Source organism: Dendrobium catenatum, unplaced genomic scaffold (assembly GCF_001605985.2).
Source record: "Dendrobium catenatum unplaced genomic scaffold, ASM160598v2 fragScaff_scaffold_1293, whole genome shotgun sequence".
NCBI classification, from domain to species: domain Eukaryota; kingdom Viridiplantae; phylum Streptophyta; class Magnoliopsida; order Asparagales; family Orchidaceae; genus Dendrobium; species Dendrobium catenatum.
In genome coordinates, this window is record NW_021319755.1 from 304,002 (window position 1) to 324,337 (window position 20,336).

Sequence of the window (20,336 nt, forward strand, 5' to 3'; positions counted from 1 at the left end):
TTTATAAACTTATGTTAGAATTAAATTTATATTAAATATGTAACATAAATTAATAATAATTTATATTAAACTATATGGTTATATGTAAATTAAATTTAAATTAAAAATCAAATTTAAAATTTGAAAAACATTTAAATTTAAAATTATCATATTTTTATGAATGTAAATTCTTATAATTATGAGATTTAAATTTGTTTTGCATGTGAGATTTTAAAATAATTATTTTACTTAATTATATAAGTTTTATGTTTCATAGTTTTTTTTAGTTTAATTTTTTGTCTCATACTTTGAATTATAACATTATTATTATGTTAATTTTATTAAATTTCAATAATATTTATTATTTATTACGTCAGCCGGTTCGATTCCGGTTCATTGTCCGGTCCGATTTTCTGAACCTTGCTAAAAAGCAACTTTAAGAAGCAATAAAAAGGTCGTCCCAACTCCCAAACAATGCATCAGTTGGTTAGTTTTGTTTTTTGCATCTTTGCAGCTCAGAACATGCATAATTCTCTTTTTTCATAAATTTTTCTTTAGTTAAAATCTTATCATGTGTTATCTTGATTAAAATTTAATCTCGAAGCTATTGCTGGCCTCACGTAGTGAGAGAATAAAACAGCCATAACTCGACTTCTTTTCTTCATAAATTTATCTTTAGTTAATATCTCATCATGTGTTCTCTTGATCCATATATGGCTTGATTAAAATTTTAATCTCGGATCTATTGCTGATCTCACGTAATGGGACAAAAGCGTGTTGTTGTTTTTGATCTATTGCATTGAATATGATATATCTCTTTTTTTTTTATTCTTTTCACAAAACTTAAATAAATTATTAAAAATTATAGATTTTGTTTTGTTTAGTTAGATTTGCATGTACATCAATGGAATTCAACACTTTGGTGCATCTTTGGTTTTACATTGGGATATTGACAAAATAATATTACTATACTCCCTAAAAAAGAATCTAATCAAAAAATTATATGAGGTTCACTATTCTAGAAGACCCAATCAAAATATATGTTTGATTGAGATATGTTTTTATTGCTTTGCCTAATCAAATGATGATATAGCAGATGTTTTTGTTGCTTGGCCAAAATTTTCCTTCATGTTTGTTTTCCTCATGATATTTTCCTTAATAAGGCTCTCTGTTATGGTTTTTGATTGGTTAATCATTTATGTTGATGAATGTTCAATAAAGATATAGCAGTACACTTCCATTGAACAAAACTAGAAGTATCATAAACTATATATTGAATCTCTGTCGCTTTGGTTTAAAAGAGCAAAAAACAGTGATCGTTGTATGATTGCCCTTAGGAGAGAAACGTCTGTCAACACTGCCTTGGACATCAGCATAGCTCTCACTAGTGACAAAGCTTGCACTTGATATAAGCAAAATAACGTCAAGTCGAGAAAATAGAAAACACAAACTTGTTGTTAGATAGAGAGTATGTATTTATAGTTATGACAAGATTTCAAGACAACTTGATTGATGCAGGCAGCGGAGAGCTGGAGTGAAGCAGATGCGTTCTTCACAAGAGCTTCATGAAAATAACATTGACTGATGGAGGATCAAAAACTTCAAATTATGCACAAGTATAGTCAAACCGAGCGGCCGGCTCGATGAGATGAATTCAATAAGTTTAGGATTACTAGATTCTAAAGTTATTAAGACACTTAAATAATGTCAATGAATAATTTATGATAAATAAAAGTAACATTAACCGTTCAATAGCATTGAAAAAATTTAGCCAATTATCTAAATATTACACTGAAAATAGTATTAATAAATCTTCATTTACACATGAAAGAGACCTATACTTGAATTTAATAAGAACTTGAAGATTTGTAAAATTTTACTTGAATTTATACACCATCAATCATCGCTAGCCACCCCCGTTGAAAAGCTAAGGCGCCAAAAAATTTCTAGCAAGCAACATATCTAGAAAATGCAACTTGAGAAATTCTTCATCCTTGGAAGAATTGCACCGGTTCAAATGACTGGTGATACAAAAATGTATGAAGAATGCGTCATTTTTCATGAACATATAGGCGGTAGCAACAAAAATTAACTAGGAACCATAGTAGCGTCCTAAGTATGGGGAGTATAATTTGATGAGAAATAGAAGGATTTCCTAAGATAAAACTGACGAGCTTGTTTTTTGTTAGATATATAGCAGTGCTAGCCAAATAAAAAATGAAACGGTTCGAATCCGACAAAAAAGTTTAGATAGTTCAGTCATCAGTTATAATGCTATCTAATTTGCACAACTTAAGCATTATGTTACAGACATTTAGTAACTTTTTCGATACATTGGTTTAGCAGAGAAAACATTAGTTAACACAGTCTTGGAGATCAACGTGGCACCCAACAATGATAGAATCTGCATTTTGAATAAAAAAGGAAGTTGATCAGAAGAGCAAAGATTGCATAAATACCCAGAAGAAAATAGTTTTCCTTGGCTTTATCAATGCTAACTTCCTTCTTAACAGGATCATAAATTAGAAAGTCTATTCCTTTAGTTATGGCAGAAATGGAGGAAATTGGAGAAATTTGAAGGTTGTCAGAAACCATAAATCTTCTTTCATCTTCCACAAAACCTCTACCAGAATCACTCTCTCTATTTTTTAACTTAGGTGTTTTGTTCTATGATTTCTATCTCTCTTAATCCATGCTTGCTTGGTGGAGTCATACGAGATTTTGATTTATTATCAAAATTACATTTTACGCAGTTAAATGAAATGACCCCCTCATTTGATGACATTTCATCCAATTGTAGCATTTGGTCACTACATCCATAGTAGGAAACAATTTCCGAAAGCACCAACATATTTTTGCATTTTTCTGACTCAAAACATTCTAAGTTTAATCTTTTTATTGTGGAATACAAATTGCTAATGCAACTTTCTAAAGATATTTGATCGCCTAGAAGCATGAACATGAAACTTAGAGGAAATGTGAGAAAATTCAACAACTGATTGACAAAATCTCCCTCAACTTTCACATATAAAACATTATTGTTTTTTTTTGTTAAATATAATATTCACATTCATTCGATGTTCTTCTTCACCATCATCAATATCCTTTTTAATAATTGAAAAGCACTTCACACTATTCTATGCACTCATCAGGGAAGAAAAATATTATCAAAGCATGCTTGGATACCAATGATATCGTCAGCAAGTTCAAATCCTGAATATATATATATATATATATAATTTCAGCAATTGCATGTTAAACTAAATTTCATTTGTTTTTCAAGAATTTATCAATAAATTACCTCATCATTGCTAATATTTATAACCATTTCCTCTAAAATGTCTGCATCTTTAATTCGCAGCTCCTCTAGCAGAGAGAAACTACTTATCAAATAAATTGACATCATCCGTAAATTATCAGTTACAATAAAATCAGCTCTATCATTAACAAAGACCCCTCCTTTTTCTATTGTGCCTTTTGACCAACTTCAATTTTTATCCATCAGTCTTCCACACGACTGTATCGAGCCTTAGTTACATAGGTATAGTAACACGAGGATTGAATTAAACACACTTTCATTGCAAATATAGAAATGTCTTGGATTGACATCATGATTATTTTTAATCTTCAAGTCATTACATATTGTTACAGCCGCACTTCGAGGTTCACATATTGTTACAGCCGCACTTTGAGGTTTAAGAAGCATTTTTTTGCATGCCTCGGTTTGTAAGTGCTTGACATCAATCTGCTCAATGCTCTTATAAAGGTTTTAAAGAGATCCGAAACTCATCTACTTGCCTAAAATTTGGACAATGCTTCCTAGTGGTAGAGTAAGGAAGCTAAACATGACATTAATAAAATCGCTTCATGCTTCGACAAACACAACTCGCTTTTGCTCTTAATCAACAAAAGCGGGCTGTGTTTGTGGAAGCTGGAAGCGATTTCATTGATGTCTTGTTTAGCTTCCTTCCTCTTTCGCTATGAAGCATCGTCTGACTTTAGGGGAAATAGACAGGTTTAAGATCTCTCGTAGCCTTTATAAGATTGTTTAGCAGCTTGAAGCCAAGTACCTACATACCGATGCATTGCAGGACATGCGTCTCAAACTTCGAAACGCGGTTGCAAAAATATGCGAGAACGTGAAGATTAAAAATATTCATGATGTCAATCCAAGAACTTCGTACATTTGCAATAAAAATGCTTGCTTAACTCAATCAAAATGTTATTTTAGCTATTTAAAAGAGGATAGATGCAGTCGTTGTGGCGGACTGATAGATAAGAATTGATTTTGGTTAAAAGATACAACAGAAGAAAAGGATCTTTGGTAATGACGATGCAAATTTTATTATAATTAACGAATTACGAGAGATGCGAATTTCTTTGAAGAGTGCTTTCTCCGTAGTTGAGGAACTGCGAATTAATGATGTCTATACCATAAAGGAAATGATTGTAGAAGCTGGCACTAAAGAGGTAACTTACTATTACGTGCTAGAAAAACTATTGAAAAGTAAATTAACATGCAATTGTTGCAATCTTTCAATTCTGTCTTTTTTTTTTTGGCAGACTTTGAACTTAGTGAGGAGGTCATTAGTATCCAAACGTGCACTTACAGTGGTTTTCATCCCCAATGCATGCGTAGAACCAAGCGTGAAGTGTTTTCCAGTGATCAAAGAGGAGATCCAGACAGCGAATCTGAACAAAAATTTAATGTGAAAATCATATTAATTAAGAAAAATAAAATGTTTTATACACCGAAGTTAGGGAAGATTTTCTCAATCAGTTGCCGAGTTTTCTCGCATTTCCTTTTGTGTATGTATTCAGGCTACTCGGGAATCATACGTTACAAAACGGTTGCATTAACAATTTGTATTCCTCGGCTATAAGCTTAGGCCTAGAATCTTTTCAGTTAGAAGAATGCAAAATCGTGTTGGTATTTCCAAAACTTGCTTCCCACTATGGATGTGAAACCAAATGTTGAAATTGGTTGAAATGAAATCAACTAGTTTGACGGGCTGCATAAAGTGCTTTAAAGAGATTGGAGATGAAAATTATCTGCCGATTTGGTGCAATCATGGATTAAGACATGCAAAAATAACAAAACAAAACCTCAAATTGCGAGATGGAGAGAGTGATTTTGGTGAAGGTTTTGTGGAAGACTCAAAAAGGTTTATGGTTGCTGATAACCTTCACATATCTCCCATATCAGCCATTTCCGCCATAACAAGCAAGGACTCTTTCTTTTCTCTCCCTAGTCATAGAAGCGGAGAAGATGCCACTATATATAAAATATTGCACATGCTTTTATTATTAGATTGTCTTAAGGTTGATGATTGAAAAATTATTTTTTTTCTAGAATTCGAACCATTTCATTTTGGTATGTATGATTGAACTCTGCATTCCAAAATAAAGACAGCTGATCATAATTAGTATCAATTAAAAAAATGAATATGAAAAAAAAAAACAACTAATGAAACAAAAAAATGGGGTTTATTATGGCTTTATAAATACAGACATTTTTCTCAACAAGATAAAAAATGGCAAATTCATTTGGTTTATGATAGTGGAGATGAATGATAAAGGAGAAATTCACATAATAGTATACATTTCCTTGCTCACAAGAATGTGCATGTCATTGATTTCTCACTGTAGAATTTATTATTAATGCAGTTGAGTTTCCGTTTACTATTGCTAATCGATTGAAACATGAGAGAAGCAGAGCAAAAACAAATTTTGAGAAAGAAATTTGCAAATGAATGTGAGTTGAAGTTTTAATTATGTCTGACGTTTGTTATAGCGCAGCGAAGCACAATAAACGCTCACTAGAAGTGCAGTAAATGCAGTGACTATGCAGTAAAAACACAAAAAAGAGGCAAAATAACTTGTAAATTTGAAAAATATGCAGCCTAACTTGTTAGATGATGATTTTTTGCACAGTCTGGAATGCCGAAGGATTGCACCTATTTGTAGTGAATGTCTTGTTTTTAGATGACGAGGAATACAAATTGTAGATGCAACCGTCTTATGACATATGATCCCCGAGTAGCTTGAATACAGACTCTAAAGGAAATGTGAGAAAACTCCATAACTAATTGAGAAAGTCTCCCACAACTTCGGAATATAAAACATTGTTGTTTTTCTTATAAAGGCTATCAAGAGATCCCAAATCTGTCTGCTTCCCTAAAAGCCGGATGATGCTTCCCAGTGGAAGAGTAAGAAAGCTAAACAGGACATCAATGAAATCGCTTCCAGCTTCGACAAACACAACCCGCTTTTGCTCTTTACAGTTAGAACTTTATACTTATCTCAGGTTTGGCGTAATGGGAAGGTCTGTTCTGTGCTGCAGTTTTATTGCTCTTGCCTCACACATATAACAGAGAAGCCTAAGGCTGATGGGTTTCCGTGCAAAAGAGTTTAGGGTTTTGCGGGAAATCGTTATAACAGGTGGGTCATAAATGGAAAGACACTTTAACCGTCACCTTAACCTTTGGGATCTCGCATCCTCCATTCAAAATGCTATTTGTAAGTTAAAACTTTTACACTATTTGTAAGTCTAATATCACTGATTTCCTCAAAATCTTTTACTGGTCCAACGCTAAATCTAGAAAGAGAGAATAGGCAAAAGGAAGAACACTCCTTCAACGAGCACCCTTATCTGTTTCCCACTGGTAGTTGATCGAGTGATGAGAAGAAGAAGAAGAAGAGCTCCAACTACGACTTCAAGATCCTCTACAACAGCAGCTCTTCTATGAAAACCACAACAAGAAACCCCCTCTCCTGGTTTCTTCTCGTCTGCCTCCAATGCTCAAACTAAAACAGCCCAGCTTACGATATCTTCCTCTTCTTGTAGAGCCTCTTGCAACCGTTTTTCTTTTCTTTCCCTTCTTTCCGCACTGTGCCCGATTCAGCTGCTGGTAAGCGGTAAAGATGCAGAGTAATAATTTGAAAGGATAAATTTAAAAGAAAAAAAAGTGCTAATGCTAAATTAAAATAAGTAATCCTATTCCTTATATTTTAACAACATATCTATGCTACTTCTATAAAAGAGGCTTGAGTTTCTTTCCCCGACAAATCTTAGCCATCCATTTTACTTCTTCTTAAATTATCTTGGCCATCAATTATATTATAACTAAAATAAATAAAAAAACACTTATATAATTTAATTATCTTTCTCTCAAATTAAATATTACTATTCATTTAAGACTCTCCCATTACAACAACAACAACAACAACAACATCAAGCCTTTATCCCACTACGTGGGGTCGGCTACATGAATCCTTTTTCTCCATTGTGTCCTATTAAAAGCCAAATTCTCGTTTAAATCTAATAAAGAAAGGTCATTCCTAATATTTTCTAACCAAGTCTTTTTAGGTCTACCCCTACCTTTCTTAACACAAGTCAAATCTAATACCTCTACTCTCTTAACTGGGTCGTCGGAAGGCCGCCTTTTTATGTGACCAAACCATCTAAGGCGACTCTCTCTAATCTTATCTTCTACTGGAGCTACTCCAACCTTTTCACGTATATGCTCATTTCGTATCCTATCTCTAAGGGTAAAGCCACTCATCCATCTAAGCATCCTCATCTCTGCCACACTTAACTTAGTATTATGCTTCTCTTTTAATGGCCAACATTCGGCACCATAAAGCATTGCAGGCCTCACTACCATCTTATAGAATTTTCCCTTAAGTTTGAGGGGTACATTTCTATCACATAACAAGCCCGATGCATTCCGCCACTTCAACCATCCAACTTGAATTCTGCTGATAATATCCCCATCTATTTCACCATCACTCTGAACAATAGATCCAAGATACCTAAAACGTGTACTCTTATTAATGACTTGATCGCCCAAAGTCACAATCCCCTCACTAGGACTATTACAGCTAAAATTACACTCCATATATTCCGTTTTAGATCTACTCAAGCGAAAACCTTTAGACTCTAAGGTTGACCTCCATAATTCAAGTTTACCTTCAACTCCCTCTCTAGTCTTATCAACAAGAAGAATATCATCAGCAAAAAGCATACACCAAGGTACATCATCTTGCAAATGTCTAGTGAGAACATCCAAGACTAAAGCAAAAAGATATGGGCTTAAGGCTGATCCTTGATGTAACCCAACCGAAATAGGGAAATACTTGGTCAAACCACCTTGTGTTTGAACACAAGTAATAGCTCCTACATACATATCTAAAATAAAAGCCGCTTGAATTTTCTTACACAGTAAGTCTTGACATCCGTTTTATTTCTTCTAAAAATATTTTTCCCTTTAATTATATTATAAATAATTAATAATTTTAAAAATATTAAATTATTATACAATTTAATGCTCATTATCGTAAATTAATGCTGCTTAAATTCCTTTCCTCAACTAAATAATTTTTTTTTTTATTCTCAAATACCCACATCAATTTTCCTCCCTCAAATTTCATTTAAAAGAAATCTGTAACGTCCATTTCAGGACTCTTCGGATTTCTTTCCTCCAAATCATTTATTTCTTTTCACAGTCGAACTTGATGGCGTTGCTTCATCGTTGATGTCACTGTCGAACGTTTCTTCTTCTTCACATCCGAACATTTCTTTCTCTTCACAGTCAAACGGTTTCTTCAGCATTCTTTCATCGGAGTGTTTCTTTTCTCCAAAACATTTTCACTGTGAAGCAGTTATACATGCCAGTGTTCTCATGGCGTTGTTGTACGGCATGATCCAGTACTCGCTTGTGGTCTATGAGCTCTGCCTCTTCTACATCGTTGCTTATTTGGGTATTTATATTTATTTTTTTCTTTTGGCTTCTAGATCAAAGTTGGTATCTTTCATACCTTTTCTAACGATGGAAACAACACTCGCTCGTGGCCAACGAACTCGGCCTCTTCTACACCGTCACTTATTTGGGTATTTATTTATTTTTTCTTATGGCTTCAAGATCAAAGTTGGTATCTTTAATACCTTTTCTAACGATTTATGCTTTGTTCCTGCAAAGGTATTAACTTTCTGGCATTGCTTGGGCTCATCTTTGCTCTGCATCATTTGTTATCAATATGCTTCTTCGTGAGATCCTCTTGGTGCTCGATGATATTCCCCAAAGTTTTTTTTGTTTTATAATGTAGCTTGAAATAACTCAATAAGTTAATTGGTGATTTGCTTTTGGTAGTTTTTGTTTGAATTAGCCTCAAGTTATAATTTCATCAAATTGGATTTAGTCTTTGAATAAGTCAAATTGTGTTTAGATGAGGGATGAGCAAATGAGAAACAATCTTGTTCTCTGTTTACATATGATGTGAGTTATGTTGCATTGTTTCTATTGATTATGCTCATAAAGCTCTAATCTATGATGCACTGACACTCTGTTTTAAGGGGGTATGCAGTGTCGGACATGGACACGCGTCCGACAGGTGGGGATACGTGTCAGACACGTCATTGGTTTATTCATTTTTTTTAAAATAATAACCGGACACATGTGATCGGTTTATTGTGATCGGTTTATTTTTTGTTTAAATTAAAAAAAAAAAACACCACTGCTTCATATAACCCTTCATGCTCGACCGACGGCCTTTACCCTAATCTCGTAACCTGTATTTGCGGTCTTCCGGAGCGAGTGAGGCGAGCAATGGATGGAGCGATTTCCCGCGAGCAAGGAGTCTTCCCTTCCGGCCGTAAGCAACGGATCTTCCTCCTGTAAGCAACGAGTGCTACGTTTTTGCGTGCAGCGACTGCGAAGCTGACGCCAAATTGACTGCGGTAATAGTAGCAAACCTGTAAGTTTATTTCACCATTTTTTCTACCATTTGTTATTTATCTTCATTTATTAATGATTCCATGGATTTGTTCTTTTTTTACCTAAATCAAACACTAGGTTGTAATTTTCATTTTTAAAATCTGTAAATATCATGAGATTTCTAAAATCTGTAGATATAAAATCTGTGTTGAGATGTCTGAATTGAGAGATAGATTTCATTTCAATAGTTTTAGTAGATTAGTAGTTTTATTCTTCATTTTGTAAGGGGCTTAGTTTTCATGTTTCTTCTAAATAATACATGCTTATTGCTTTTGAGGTTGTGTGATGTATTACAGTGGTTGTGTGATGCCACTTAAAGAGGTTATTTTGGAAGTCTATAGGTTGCCTTGGCGGTGGGTGGTTTAACTTGGTATTTGATTTCATGTTGGTTGGTTTCTTGTAAAGTAGCAAAAGTAGCCTATGTTGTCACCCATATATGAAATTCCACTAGTGTAGGGAAAATAAGTGAAACCTAAGTCAAATACAAAGGCTAATGAAATCATATATGCTGGATGTCATTGGATAACAGTGGTCGTAGATGATGCTGTTACGATCAGAAATTTTATTATGAATCATTTGATGATACTTTCAATATTTAATGATTTCTCCCACTTGAGAATATTAGCTGTTGCTGAAACTCGTTTTACCTCTGTAATAATCATGTTGAGAAGATTCAAATAAATTAAAAATGCTCTTCAATCTATGATGATTAGTGAGAAGTGGTCTTGCTATCGAGAAGATGATGTTGGGAAGACAATGTATGTTAAAGAAAATGACTTAGAAGATTTATGGTGGGATAATGTAGATTACATTTTAGATGTGGGACTCTATGTTAGCAAAGTGAAAGAAATTGTATACAGACATGAAAGAAAGTCACATGAAGAAGACTCAAGTTTTTGGAGCGTTGTCTATATCATTCTTGAGGATAGGTGGAGCAAAAACAACACACCTCTGTATTGTTTGGCTCATTCATTAAATCAAAGGTACATTTGTATAAATCTTTTAAATTAATTTAAATTTCTTGATAAATGAACACATAATTTTATATGCTTTGTATTATTTGAAGGTATTCAAGTAAAGAATGGTTTCAAGAAGACCCTCAACGTGTCTCACCACAAAAAGATTTAAAAGTTTCAAATATGAGAAATATATGCTTGAAACGATATTTCCCAAATGATGAGGAGAGAAGAAAAATTAATATAGAACTTGCAAAGTTCTTTGGATATTTAGAGGATTTTGGTGATCAAGAATCTTTGGTTGATAGATGGAGGATGGATCCAAAAATGTGGCGGTTGATTCATGGAGCTTCAGCACCGCTTTTTCAAATCATAGCAATAAAACTTCTTGGTCAAGTATCATCTTTTTCCTTTGTGAGAGAAATTGGAACACATACTCATTTATTACATCAATGAAGAGGAATAAAATAATTTCACAATGGGCTGAAGATGTAGTTTATGTGCATATAAATATTCGTCTTCTATTAAGGAAAACCCCACTTTATATGACAGATGATAACAAGATGTGGATGTTGCTGGAGATGAGTTCGAGTGCCTTGATGATATGAGATTATTGGAGGTTGCAAATCTTTCTTTAGATGAACCAGAGTTGGAAGCAATGATATTCAATGATGATGATATTGAAGGTCAAAGACTAACCTCTGAATCTAATTCTATTATTCCCTCAATTGAGTAGTTTAACCTTCATGTTTTACTAAATAGTTTTTGCTTACATTTTTGTGGTTGTATTAAATATTTTGTATTAAACATCTTTATGCTATAAGCTAAATAAGTTATTATGACTTTGATTTATTATTTCTTGCCATTTTTAATATAATGTTACCTTAATTTCTTTATATTATATTAAAAAATTATTATGCCGTGTCCACGCCGCACCTGTGTCCTATATTTTTAAAAAATATCGTATCCCTTGTCGTGTCATGTTCGTGTCGCCGTGTCTGTGTTGGTGCATCATAGGCTCTAATTCTATGTTCATTATGTAGTCTGGGTTGATTTACACAGAAGATATAAACTTCATAAGAGGCTCGCCTTCGTGCGAACCCAACAGCGATGCCACTTCTTGCGCATATAGCAGCCATGTTCTGTCATTGCTCCCTCTCGCGTGAACTCGCAGCCGATCTCAGGAAAGGTCTGTAGTTGTACCTCTTTACTTCCTCATTTGTAATCGAGTAGCAATTAGATTTCGTCTGAGAGCTACTCCTTTCAAACTATGGTTCATCTGTATATCGACATCTGTTATTGGTTCTTATTTACCACTTGGAAATTGCTTCCCCTTTTTCTGTTGAATAAATCATATTGATTTTTTAAACTTGATGATTATTATTTTTATAGTTTATAGCATATGCAGAATGTTTTTTAGGTTAAAAAAAATCTTAAGTAGCTTCTTCTTTTTAAAAATTTTTAATGGGGTATTTTACATTCAATTTCTTTTTCTTCTTGAAATTTCTTGGGAGAAGCTTTGCTGCTATTTTGTTAGTTTTTTTTTTTGGTGATGGTGGATGAATATTGGTGCATTGAGGTTTGCAAAGTTTGTTTTTAGACCATCTTCAAAAAAAAGAAAAAAAAAAAAAACTTATTTTTCACTTCAAAATATAGTAACACTTAGAAATTCAATGACTCATCTTCCAACCGAACTCCATTTCTAACACCAAATAAGAATAGTCCATATTTTTTTTTCTCATCTCTATTTTAATTCTAAAAAATGCATTTTTTGAACTTCTCAAATATGCGTTTCTGTGAACAGTGCAACATCAATTATAATCAATATTGGCTTCGCACTGTTCACAGCGGATACAAAACGCGATAATGCGTTTGTGTTTTGGGTCAAGTTGGAGGGTCATGGAAACTGCAAAGGTCTGTTGCAGTTCGGTTTGAGATGGTCTTAGATGAGTTGTAATGAAAATTTATGAAGTTTATTTTGTTTTTAATAGAGGTGAGGATTTTGATTACATGACCAACGAGGGTGATATGACCAATGTGATGGATGATGAAATGTTTGGGGATTCCTTTTGAGAGAGAGATTGTTGAATTTCAGGATGATAATGAACTGTTCAGATTGCTTTCAGCATTGCTGCTTCATGCACTGTTGCTGGGTTTTCTCATTTCCTTTTGCATTTACTGATGCAACTCTCATTGCTTTAATCAGCTCACTAGGTGACAGATACATCCTCAGCACAAGCAAGGATATGGAAGGATATCCAAGGTATCCCATGGGAGAAATTGCATATAACTCGACAAAATCATAGAAAAACCCGAATAAGATAGTACAAAAATTATGAAAATGTTTCATCATCAGGGGATGAGATGAATAAGGTTCCTTTTGTTATCATTTATCATAATATTATTTGGAGGATGGCCATTTTTAACTTTTCATTGTGCAATATCGACGAAATTTCTCTTTGCAATTTTTCTTTTCATTTTTTGGTTTTTTTTAGAAATGCAAGCAACTGGAAATAGGTGGTAACTATTATTAGTTTCAATACAATACATGACTGTTGAAGCCCACAATTCTTCATTTCCAGGTTATTGATCTTTGACCTGATTTTCTTCATTCCATAGAACATAAAATGCTTATAATTCAAACTTTTACTTAGTGGCATAGACTATAAATTTATCTGTTGCTATATTTTTAGTTTCTAATTCCTAAAATTCAAATATTTGGATGGCCAAATCAGGTAATTTTTATTTGCTAAGAGTGGGAAATGATTTAGTGGTAATTTTTTTATTTTACTTGATTATTTTTTAATTTGAAAAGCATGGGAAAAATTTTCCAATTCCCATTATAGAGATGGTTAGATTTGGATTTGAATATCATTGTACATTTGGTGGCTCACCTGGCTTGAATATTTAAAAGTTCAAAACCAAATCAGTTTAAAACGATATTTGTGTTTACTTACATACTTAAACACGTTATATGTTTTGTACAGAGTTTACAAGTTTCATTTGGCATTTTAAATATATAAAATACTTAAACCAAAATAAAAGGGAAAACATGCATTCAATTTTCAATCATCTAAAATCAAATAAGCTATAGAATTATAATATCATTATTCTCGTGCTTGTGTAATTTTTTTGAGATTATAACCTATACTCTTTTTGAATGATACTCCTTTTAATAAAATAAAGAAAATAATTATATCTATAATTTCAAAAGCGCAATTCTAAATTTTTCGTGGGTTGGCTTTTGAATTAAGAAATTCGTTTGATTATTAAAAAAATTAATTAATTATCAATTTAATTGATTTATGGCGGAAGTTATACGTCTATGGTTCTCCATGACACCTTTATCTATTTATTTAGGTAACTAAAATTAATAAAATTGATTTTGTTAACTTAAAATTGCTATTCTATGTTGTTACTCATTCATAATTTTTATAATATTAATTTATTAAAAAATATATATTTTTGGCTTATTATTTTTGGTCAAAATAATTAAAAATTATATCACAAGTTATTATATTATGTATTTGTTTGTTATTTTTTATTTATCATTTCTCATTTTTATTATTTTATTATAACAGTTGCTTAAGTCATAATTACTTTCTCTCATTAATACTAAACGATCCGGCTTGAAATCTCTTAGAATAAGCTCAGTTGAAGCTCAAACTCGATTATTTAATCAAGCTCAACTCAACTCATTTACGCCCCATTCGCAATCTCATTAAGGTAATGATATTCCGGAAAAACTAAGAATTGTAATTGCCTCCTAATAGGTGTAAAAGTCAACAATAAATCACAAGTTTATGTATTTCCTAACGATAAATTACTGAGATGTATGTGCTTTTCTTTATTACAAAAAAGGGTGGCAACTGAAGTAATCTGTAAGCAGAGGAAAACAAATAGAAGAAGGAAGATACAGTGCAGGCAAAATGAAATTTCCTCAGCAATAGCTGTTTCAGTGAAACGTTTACATAAAGCACTACGGAATATTAGTTCGTTACATGAGAATAAAATGTGTTGGCTAGATAGTCTATTCTGGAGTGTGGCAAGCTGCAAAAATGATTCTACATATAGTGGCTTCTGCTCCGCTTCTTCTGCTTAGGAACGAAAACATCAGTTAAAACAGTATTCGATATCAGCATCACACCCAGCAAAGACAAAACCTACGTTCCGAATAAGAAGAAAGCAGCTGATCAAAATTGCAAACATTAAATGATATTATTAGAACACAAGTAATTGGTAAAACAGTGAAATAACAATTATATTTACCTTAGCCTTATCAACGATTATTTCCTTCTCAATAAAATCGGAAATGAGAAAGTCTATTCCTTTAGTTATTATGAGGGAAATGGATGATATGGGAGATATGTGAAGGTTATCAGCAATCATAAACCTTTTTGAGTCTTCCACAAAACTTCCACCAGAATCACTCCCTCCGTTTTGCAACTTGGGATTTTGTTCTATGAGTTCTGCCTTCCTTAATCCATGCTTGCACGGAGTAGGTTTAAAACAATACCACCCATCCGCATAGCACTTTATGCAGCTCGCCGAACAGGTCCACTTAGCTGATGGCATTTCAACCAATTTTATCATTTGCTTTTCGCATCCATAGTAGGAGGCAAGTTGTGGAAACACCAACATGTTTTTACATTCTTTTGACTTGAACCATTCTAAGCCCAAGCTCTCTGCCGAGGAATACAAATTGCTGATGCACCAATCTGATGATATGTGATCCCGGAGTAGTTCGATCACAGAGCCTAAAGGAAATGCGAGAAAACTCAACAACTGATTGAGGAAGTCTCCCCCAACTTCGGCAGATAAAACACTGTTGTTTTTCTTGTTTAATATCATCTTCACATTAAATTTATGTTCTGCTTCGTTGCCGTCAATATCTTCTTTAATCACTGGGAAGCACTTCACACTTTGTTCAACGCATGCATCGGGGAAGAAAAACTCCGTCAATGCACGTTTGGATTCTAATGACCTCCTCAGTAAGTTTAAAGCCTAGACAAAAAAAAAATAATACAATCTATAAAATTTCAACAATTGTAAATTAAACTAAATTTAAGTTATTTTTCTAGCATTCATAAATACGTTAATTACCTCTTCATTGCCAACATTTATAACCCTTTCCTCTAACATGCTTGCATCATTAATTTGCAACTTCTCAAGCACGGAGAAACCAGTCATCACAGAAATTGGCATCACCCATAAATTATCAGTAATAATAAAACCAGCTCTGTCATTAACAAAGACCCCACTCTTTTCTACTGTATCTTTTGGCCATCTCAAAGCCTTATCCATCAGTTTGCCACAACGGCTGCATTGAGCTTTAGTTACATAGGTACAATAACATGTTGATTGAGTTGAGCAATCACCTTCATTGCAAATGTATGAAGTTCTTGGGTTGGCCTCATGAATATTTTTAATTTTCAAATCCTCGCATATTTTTGCAGCAGCACTTCGAGGTTTGAGAAGCATTTCCTTGCATGCCTTGGTTTGCATGTGCTTGACGTCAAGCACATGCAAACCAAGGCATGCAAGGAAATGCTTCTCAAACCTCGAAGTGCTGCTGCAAAAATATGCGAGGATTTGAAAATTATAAATATTCATGAGGCCAACCCAAGAACTTCATACATTTGCAATGAAGGTGATTGCTCAACTCAATCAACATGTTATTGTACCTATGTAACTAAAGCTCAATGCAGCCGTTGTGGCAAACTGATGGATAAGGCTTTGAGATGGCCAAAAGATACAGTAGAAAAGAGTGGGGTCTTTGTTAATGACAGAGCTGGTTTTATTATTACTGATAATTTATGGGTGATGCCAATTTCTGTGATGACTGGTTTCTCCGTGCTTGAGAAGTTGCAAATTAATGATGCAAGCATGTTAGAGGAAAGGGTTATAAATGTTGGCAATGAAGAGGTAATTAACGTATTTATGAATGCTAGAAAAATAACTTAAATTTAGTTTAATTTACAATTGTTGAAATTTTATAGATTGTATTATTTTTTTTTGTCTAGGCTTTAAACTTACTGAGGAGGTCATTAGAATCCAAACGTGCATTGACGGAGTTTTTCTTCCCCGATGCATGCGTTGAACAAAGTGTGAAGTGCTTCCCAGTGATTAAAGAAGATATTGACGGCAACGAAGCAGAACATAAATTTAATGTGAAGATGATATTAAACAAGAAAAACAACAGTGTTTTATCTGCCGAAGTTGGGGGAGACTTCCTCAATCAGTTGTTGAGTTTTCTCGCATTTCCTTTAGGCTCTGTGATCGAACTACTCCGGGATCACATATCATCAGATTGGTGCATCAGCAATTTGTATTCCTCGGCAGAGAGCTTGGGCTTAGAATGGTTCAAGTCAAAAGAATGTAAAAACATGTTGGTGTTTCCACAACTTGCCTCCTACTATGGATGCGAAAAGCAAATGCTAAAATTGGTTGAAATGCCATCAGCTAAGTGGACCTGTTCGGCGAGCTGCATAAAGTGCTATGCGGATGGGTGGTATTGTTTTAAACCTACTCCGTGCAAGCATGGATTAAGGAAGGCAGAACTCATAGAACAAAATCCCAAGTTGCAAAACGGAGGGAGTGATTATGGTGGAAGTTTTGTGGAAGACTCAAAAAGGTTTATGATTGCTGATAACCTTCACATATCTCCCATATCATCAATTTCCCTCATAATAACTGAAGGAATAGACTTTCTCATTTCCGATTTTATTGAGAAGGAAATAATCGTTGATAAGGCTAAGGTAAATATAATTGTTATTTCACTGTTTTACCAATTACTTGTGTTCTAATAATATCATTTAATGTTTGCAATTTTGATCAGCTGCTTTCTTCTTATCCGGAACGTAGGTTTTGTCTTTGCTGGGTGTGATGCTGACATCGAATACTGTTTTAACTGATGTTTTCGTTCCTAAGCAGAAGAAGCGGAGCAGAAGCCACTATATGTAGAATCATTTCTGCAGCTTGCCAATACATTTTGTTCTCATGTAACTAACTAATATTCCGGTGGGAGAATTAAGGTTGGGGATGATAATCTGTTCAGGAGCAGTGAGAATCCTGTGATTTTGGACGGTTTTTGCAGGACTATTACAGGATGTGTTAGAAATAATTTCTTCAATGATTTTACCTCCCAAATCAGATTCCCCGTTATTTTTTGCTACTTCTGGCTCTTTAGGTTTCCATATTACCTGGGAAGGAACCAAATCAAGTTTTGAAGTGGAAACAGTTTTGTTGTTGTTGATTTTTTCTTGAATGTCGGGTTTGCTAACATCTAGATTCTTATCAGCATGTTGTGAAGCATGGGGTCTAACTTTTGAGTTCTTGCGAGGGATCCTAGAGGTACTACGCCCCCTGGGTGGAATAATAGTTTTCTGAGGAGCTTGCGGATTCGAAGGGCATAAATTGAAAGAATGAGCTAAGGATCCACAGAGAGAGCACGGAATAGGCTTCCATTCATACTGAATTTGGAGTTTAATCACATCCCCTTCTATAGCAACAGAAACAGTATCCGGGAAGGAGGAAGTGGTTGAAACCTGAATACATATTCTAGCGTATGTTAGCCTTGTTTTGGCAGCAGTTAGAGCATCAACTGCAATAGGAATGCCAATTTTAGAAGCTATTTTGGAGATTCATTCAGAGTTCCAACAGACAAGAGGAAGATTGTGAATCCTAACCCAGATTGGAACAGAAGTGAAATTTTCTCTAGTTGGGTGGAAATTTTTTGTCCATTTTTTAAAAATGAATGGTTTGCCGTGAAAAAATCATGCCCCTTTCGACCATACCATTTCATAATCTTCCAACAGAGAAAACTTGAACAAGAAAAACCCATCCGAAAGAGCAATGAGTTTGAAAGTACCTTTGAGTTTCCATATACGTTTTGCGGTCTCATTAAGAGCTTCATAATACGGACGCTTACTGATCGAGTAGCCTACCAAGCAGAGATTCCATTCAACAGCGGCAGATTCCGTGAAATCTGCGTTGAACGGGATGATCTCCTCCGGGGTTTCCATGAGAGACACAGGGATTTGCGGTGCAGTCGGAGCAGGCTTGGCGATAATATTAGACCATAATCGATCTAACTCTCTAGGTTTCGCAGGAGACGCCGAAGCCGATGCTGGAACAGAGGCCAAAGCTGGGAACAAGGAAGAGTCCAGCAGATCCATGGAGGCCACCGGCAGAGGGCCGGTGGCGGCCATGCAAGAAGGCAAAAAGCAAGCGCGAGAGAGAAGAGGCGGCTAGGGCACCTTACCACCTATCCTCCGTTCCATTATTAATTTGTTAGTTTATAAAACAATCATTTTAATATGTTTATTATATAGTCTTAGTGCGATCTTATCTTTGAATTAATTAAAAAATTTTAATTGAAATTTTCTAATTAAATTTAGGATCATTCAAAGTAGAATTTCGACAAATTTAGAAACCAGAATAAGCCAAATAAGGTTTATGATTTACTTATGCAACTCTCATTGCTTTAATCAGCTCACTAGGTTGACAGATACATCCTCGTCACAAGCAAGAACAGGGAAGGATATCCAAGGTGTCCCATGGGAGAAATTGCATGTAACTTGACAAAATCATAGAAAAACTCGAATAAGATAGTACAAAAATTATGAAAATGTTTGATCATCAGGGGATGAGATGAATCAAGTTCCTTTTGTTATCATTTATCATAATATTTTTTGGAGGATGACCATTTTCAGCTTTTCATCGTGCAATATCGACTAAATTTCTCTTTGCAATTTTTCTTTTCATTTTTTTGGTGTTTTTAGAAATGCAAGCAACTGGAAATAGGTGGCAACTATTATGAGTTTCAATTCAATACAAGACTGTTGAAGCCCACAATTCTTCATTTTTAGATTATTGATCTTTGGCATGATTTTCTTCATTCCATAGAACAAAAAATGCTTAGAATTCAAACTGTTACTTAGTGGCATATCATTGTACATTTGGTGTTTAGATTTGGATTTGCATATAATTGTACATTTGGTGGTTCACTTGGCTTGAAAGGATTGTGTTCAAATACCAAATTTCAAAGTTCAAAATTCAAATCATCTTAAAATGATATTTGGGTTTACTTACATACTTAGCAGGTTATATGCTTTCTACAGAGTTTACAAGTTTCATTTGGCATTTTAAATATATAAGTTACATAAACCAAAATAAAAGGAAAAATATGCATTCAATTTTCAATCATCCAAAGTCAAGACGAGCTTAGAAGATTTTTGAACCATTGTACAAAATCCTTTGGGTACCTCTTAAGGCTATCTTTGTAATCTACAAAATACAGGCCAAATCATGAAGTGTAACCTAATGCCCATTCCCAATTATTCAAAAAGGACCACACAAAATATCCTTGAACATTTCAATCATTTTTTGTGCATCACACGAGTATAAAATTCAACAACTTTTAGAAAAATAATGTGGATCTTGTTGAGTATTAGAGATGTAAATTCAATTTTATTGAAGTTCTTTGAGCTTATTCAATCTGCATGTTTTATTATTGCATATATTTTGTATTTTATATGGTACATGCTTAAATTATACAAGTATATCTTTGATTAATAAGGCTCAATTTAAAACACAAATGTTGCAAAACGAGAAATGCAAGACC

At 34.0% G+C, this 20,336-nt stretch overlaps 3 protein-coding genes and 1 long non-coding RNA gene across 5 annotated transcripts; 2 read left to right on the top strand and 2 right to left on the bottom strand.

Annotated features, from left to right (window-relative positions):
* Nucleotides 1-280: 280 nt before the first annotated feature.
* LOC110102472 lies at nt 281-6,271 on the bottom strand (the record flags this gene model as incomplete). Its single annotated transcript, XM_028699454.1, has 6 exons — nt 281-2,646; nt 3,281-3,359; nt 3,510-3,748; nt 4,590-4,671; nt 5,596-5,667; nt 6,066-6,271. Coding segments are annotated over 6 exons (969 nt in total), but the record flags the coding sequence as incomplete, so codon positions are not given.
* Nucleotides 6,272-8,178: 1,907 nt separating this feature from the next.
* LOC110102469 lies at nt 8,179-12,366 on the top strand. 2 transcript variants are annotated; one of them, XR_003702388.1, is made up of 3 exons: nt 8,179-8,689; nt 8,777-8,872; nt 8,961-12,366. It is a non-coding gene; the product is annotated as an uncharacterized LOC110102469 (long non-coding RNA). The 2 variants fall into 2 exon arrangements; XR_003702387.1 differs by having other exon boundaries at nt 8,179-8,872.
* A 2,409-nt stretch (nt 12,367-14,775) lies between these two features.
* On the bottom strand, nt 14,776-16,324 carry LOC110102471. Its single transcript, XM_020830821.2, has 3 exons — nt 15,815-16,324; nt 14,981-15,715; nt 14,776-14,874 (listed from the first exon to the last, which is right to left on the bottom strand). Exons 1-3 carry the CDS (start codon nt 16,322-16,324, stop codon nt 14,776-14,778), a joined length of 1,344 nt encoding a protein of 447 aa, XP_020686480.2.
* Nucleotides 16,325-16,374: 50 nt separating this feature from the next.
* Nucleotides 16,375-17,674, top strand: LOC110102470. Its single transcript, XM_020830820.2, has 3 exons — nt 16,375-16,636; nt 16,735-17,469; nt 17,576-17,674. Exons 1-3 carry the CDS (start codon nt 16,436-16,438, stop codon nt 17,672-17,674), a joined length of 1,035 nt encoding a protein of 344 aa, XP_020686479.2. The 5' UTR covers nt 16,375-16,435.
* The last annotated feature ends 2,662 nt before the right edge of the window (nt 17,675-20,336 follow it).

Excerpts from the sequence above, each read along its gene's own strand:
- LOC110102471 (XM_020830821.2), bottom strand. The coding sequence starts at position 16,324 with ATGAATATTTATAATTTTCAAATCCTCGCATATTTTTGCAGCAGCACT. Across the intron at positions 15,716-15,814 it reads TAAATGTTGGCAATGAAGAG|GCTTTAAACTTACTGAGGAG; the intron begins GTAATTAACGTA and ends TTTTTTGTCTAG. Across the intron at positions 14,875-14,980 it reads TAATCGTTGATAAGGCTAAG|GTTTTGTCTTTGCTGGGTGT; the intron begins GTAAATATAATT and ends TTCGGAACGTAG.
- LOC110102470 (XM_020830820.2), top strand. The coding sequence starts at position 16,436 with ATGGATAAGGCTTTGAGATGGCCAAAAGATACAGTAGAAAAGAGTGGG. Across the intron at positions 16,637-16,734 it reads TAAATGTTGGCAATGAAGAG|GCTTTAAACTTACTGAGGAG; the intron begins GTAATTAACGTA and ends TTTTTTGTCTAG. Across the intron at positions 17,470-17,575 it reads TAATCGTTGATAAGGCTAAG|GTTTTGTCTTTGCTGGGTGT; the intron begins GTAAATATAATT and ends TCCGGAACGTAG.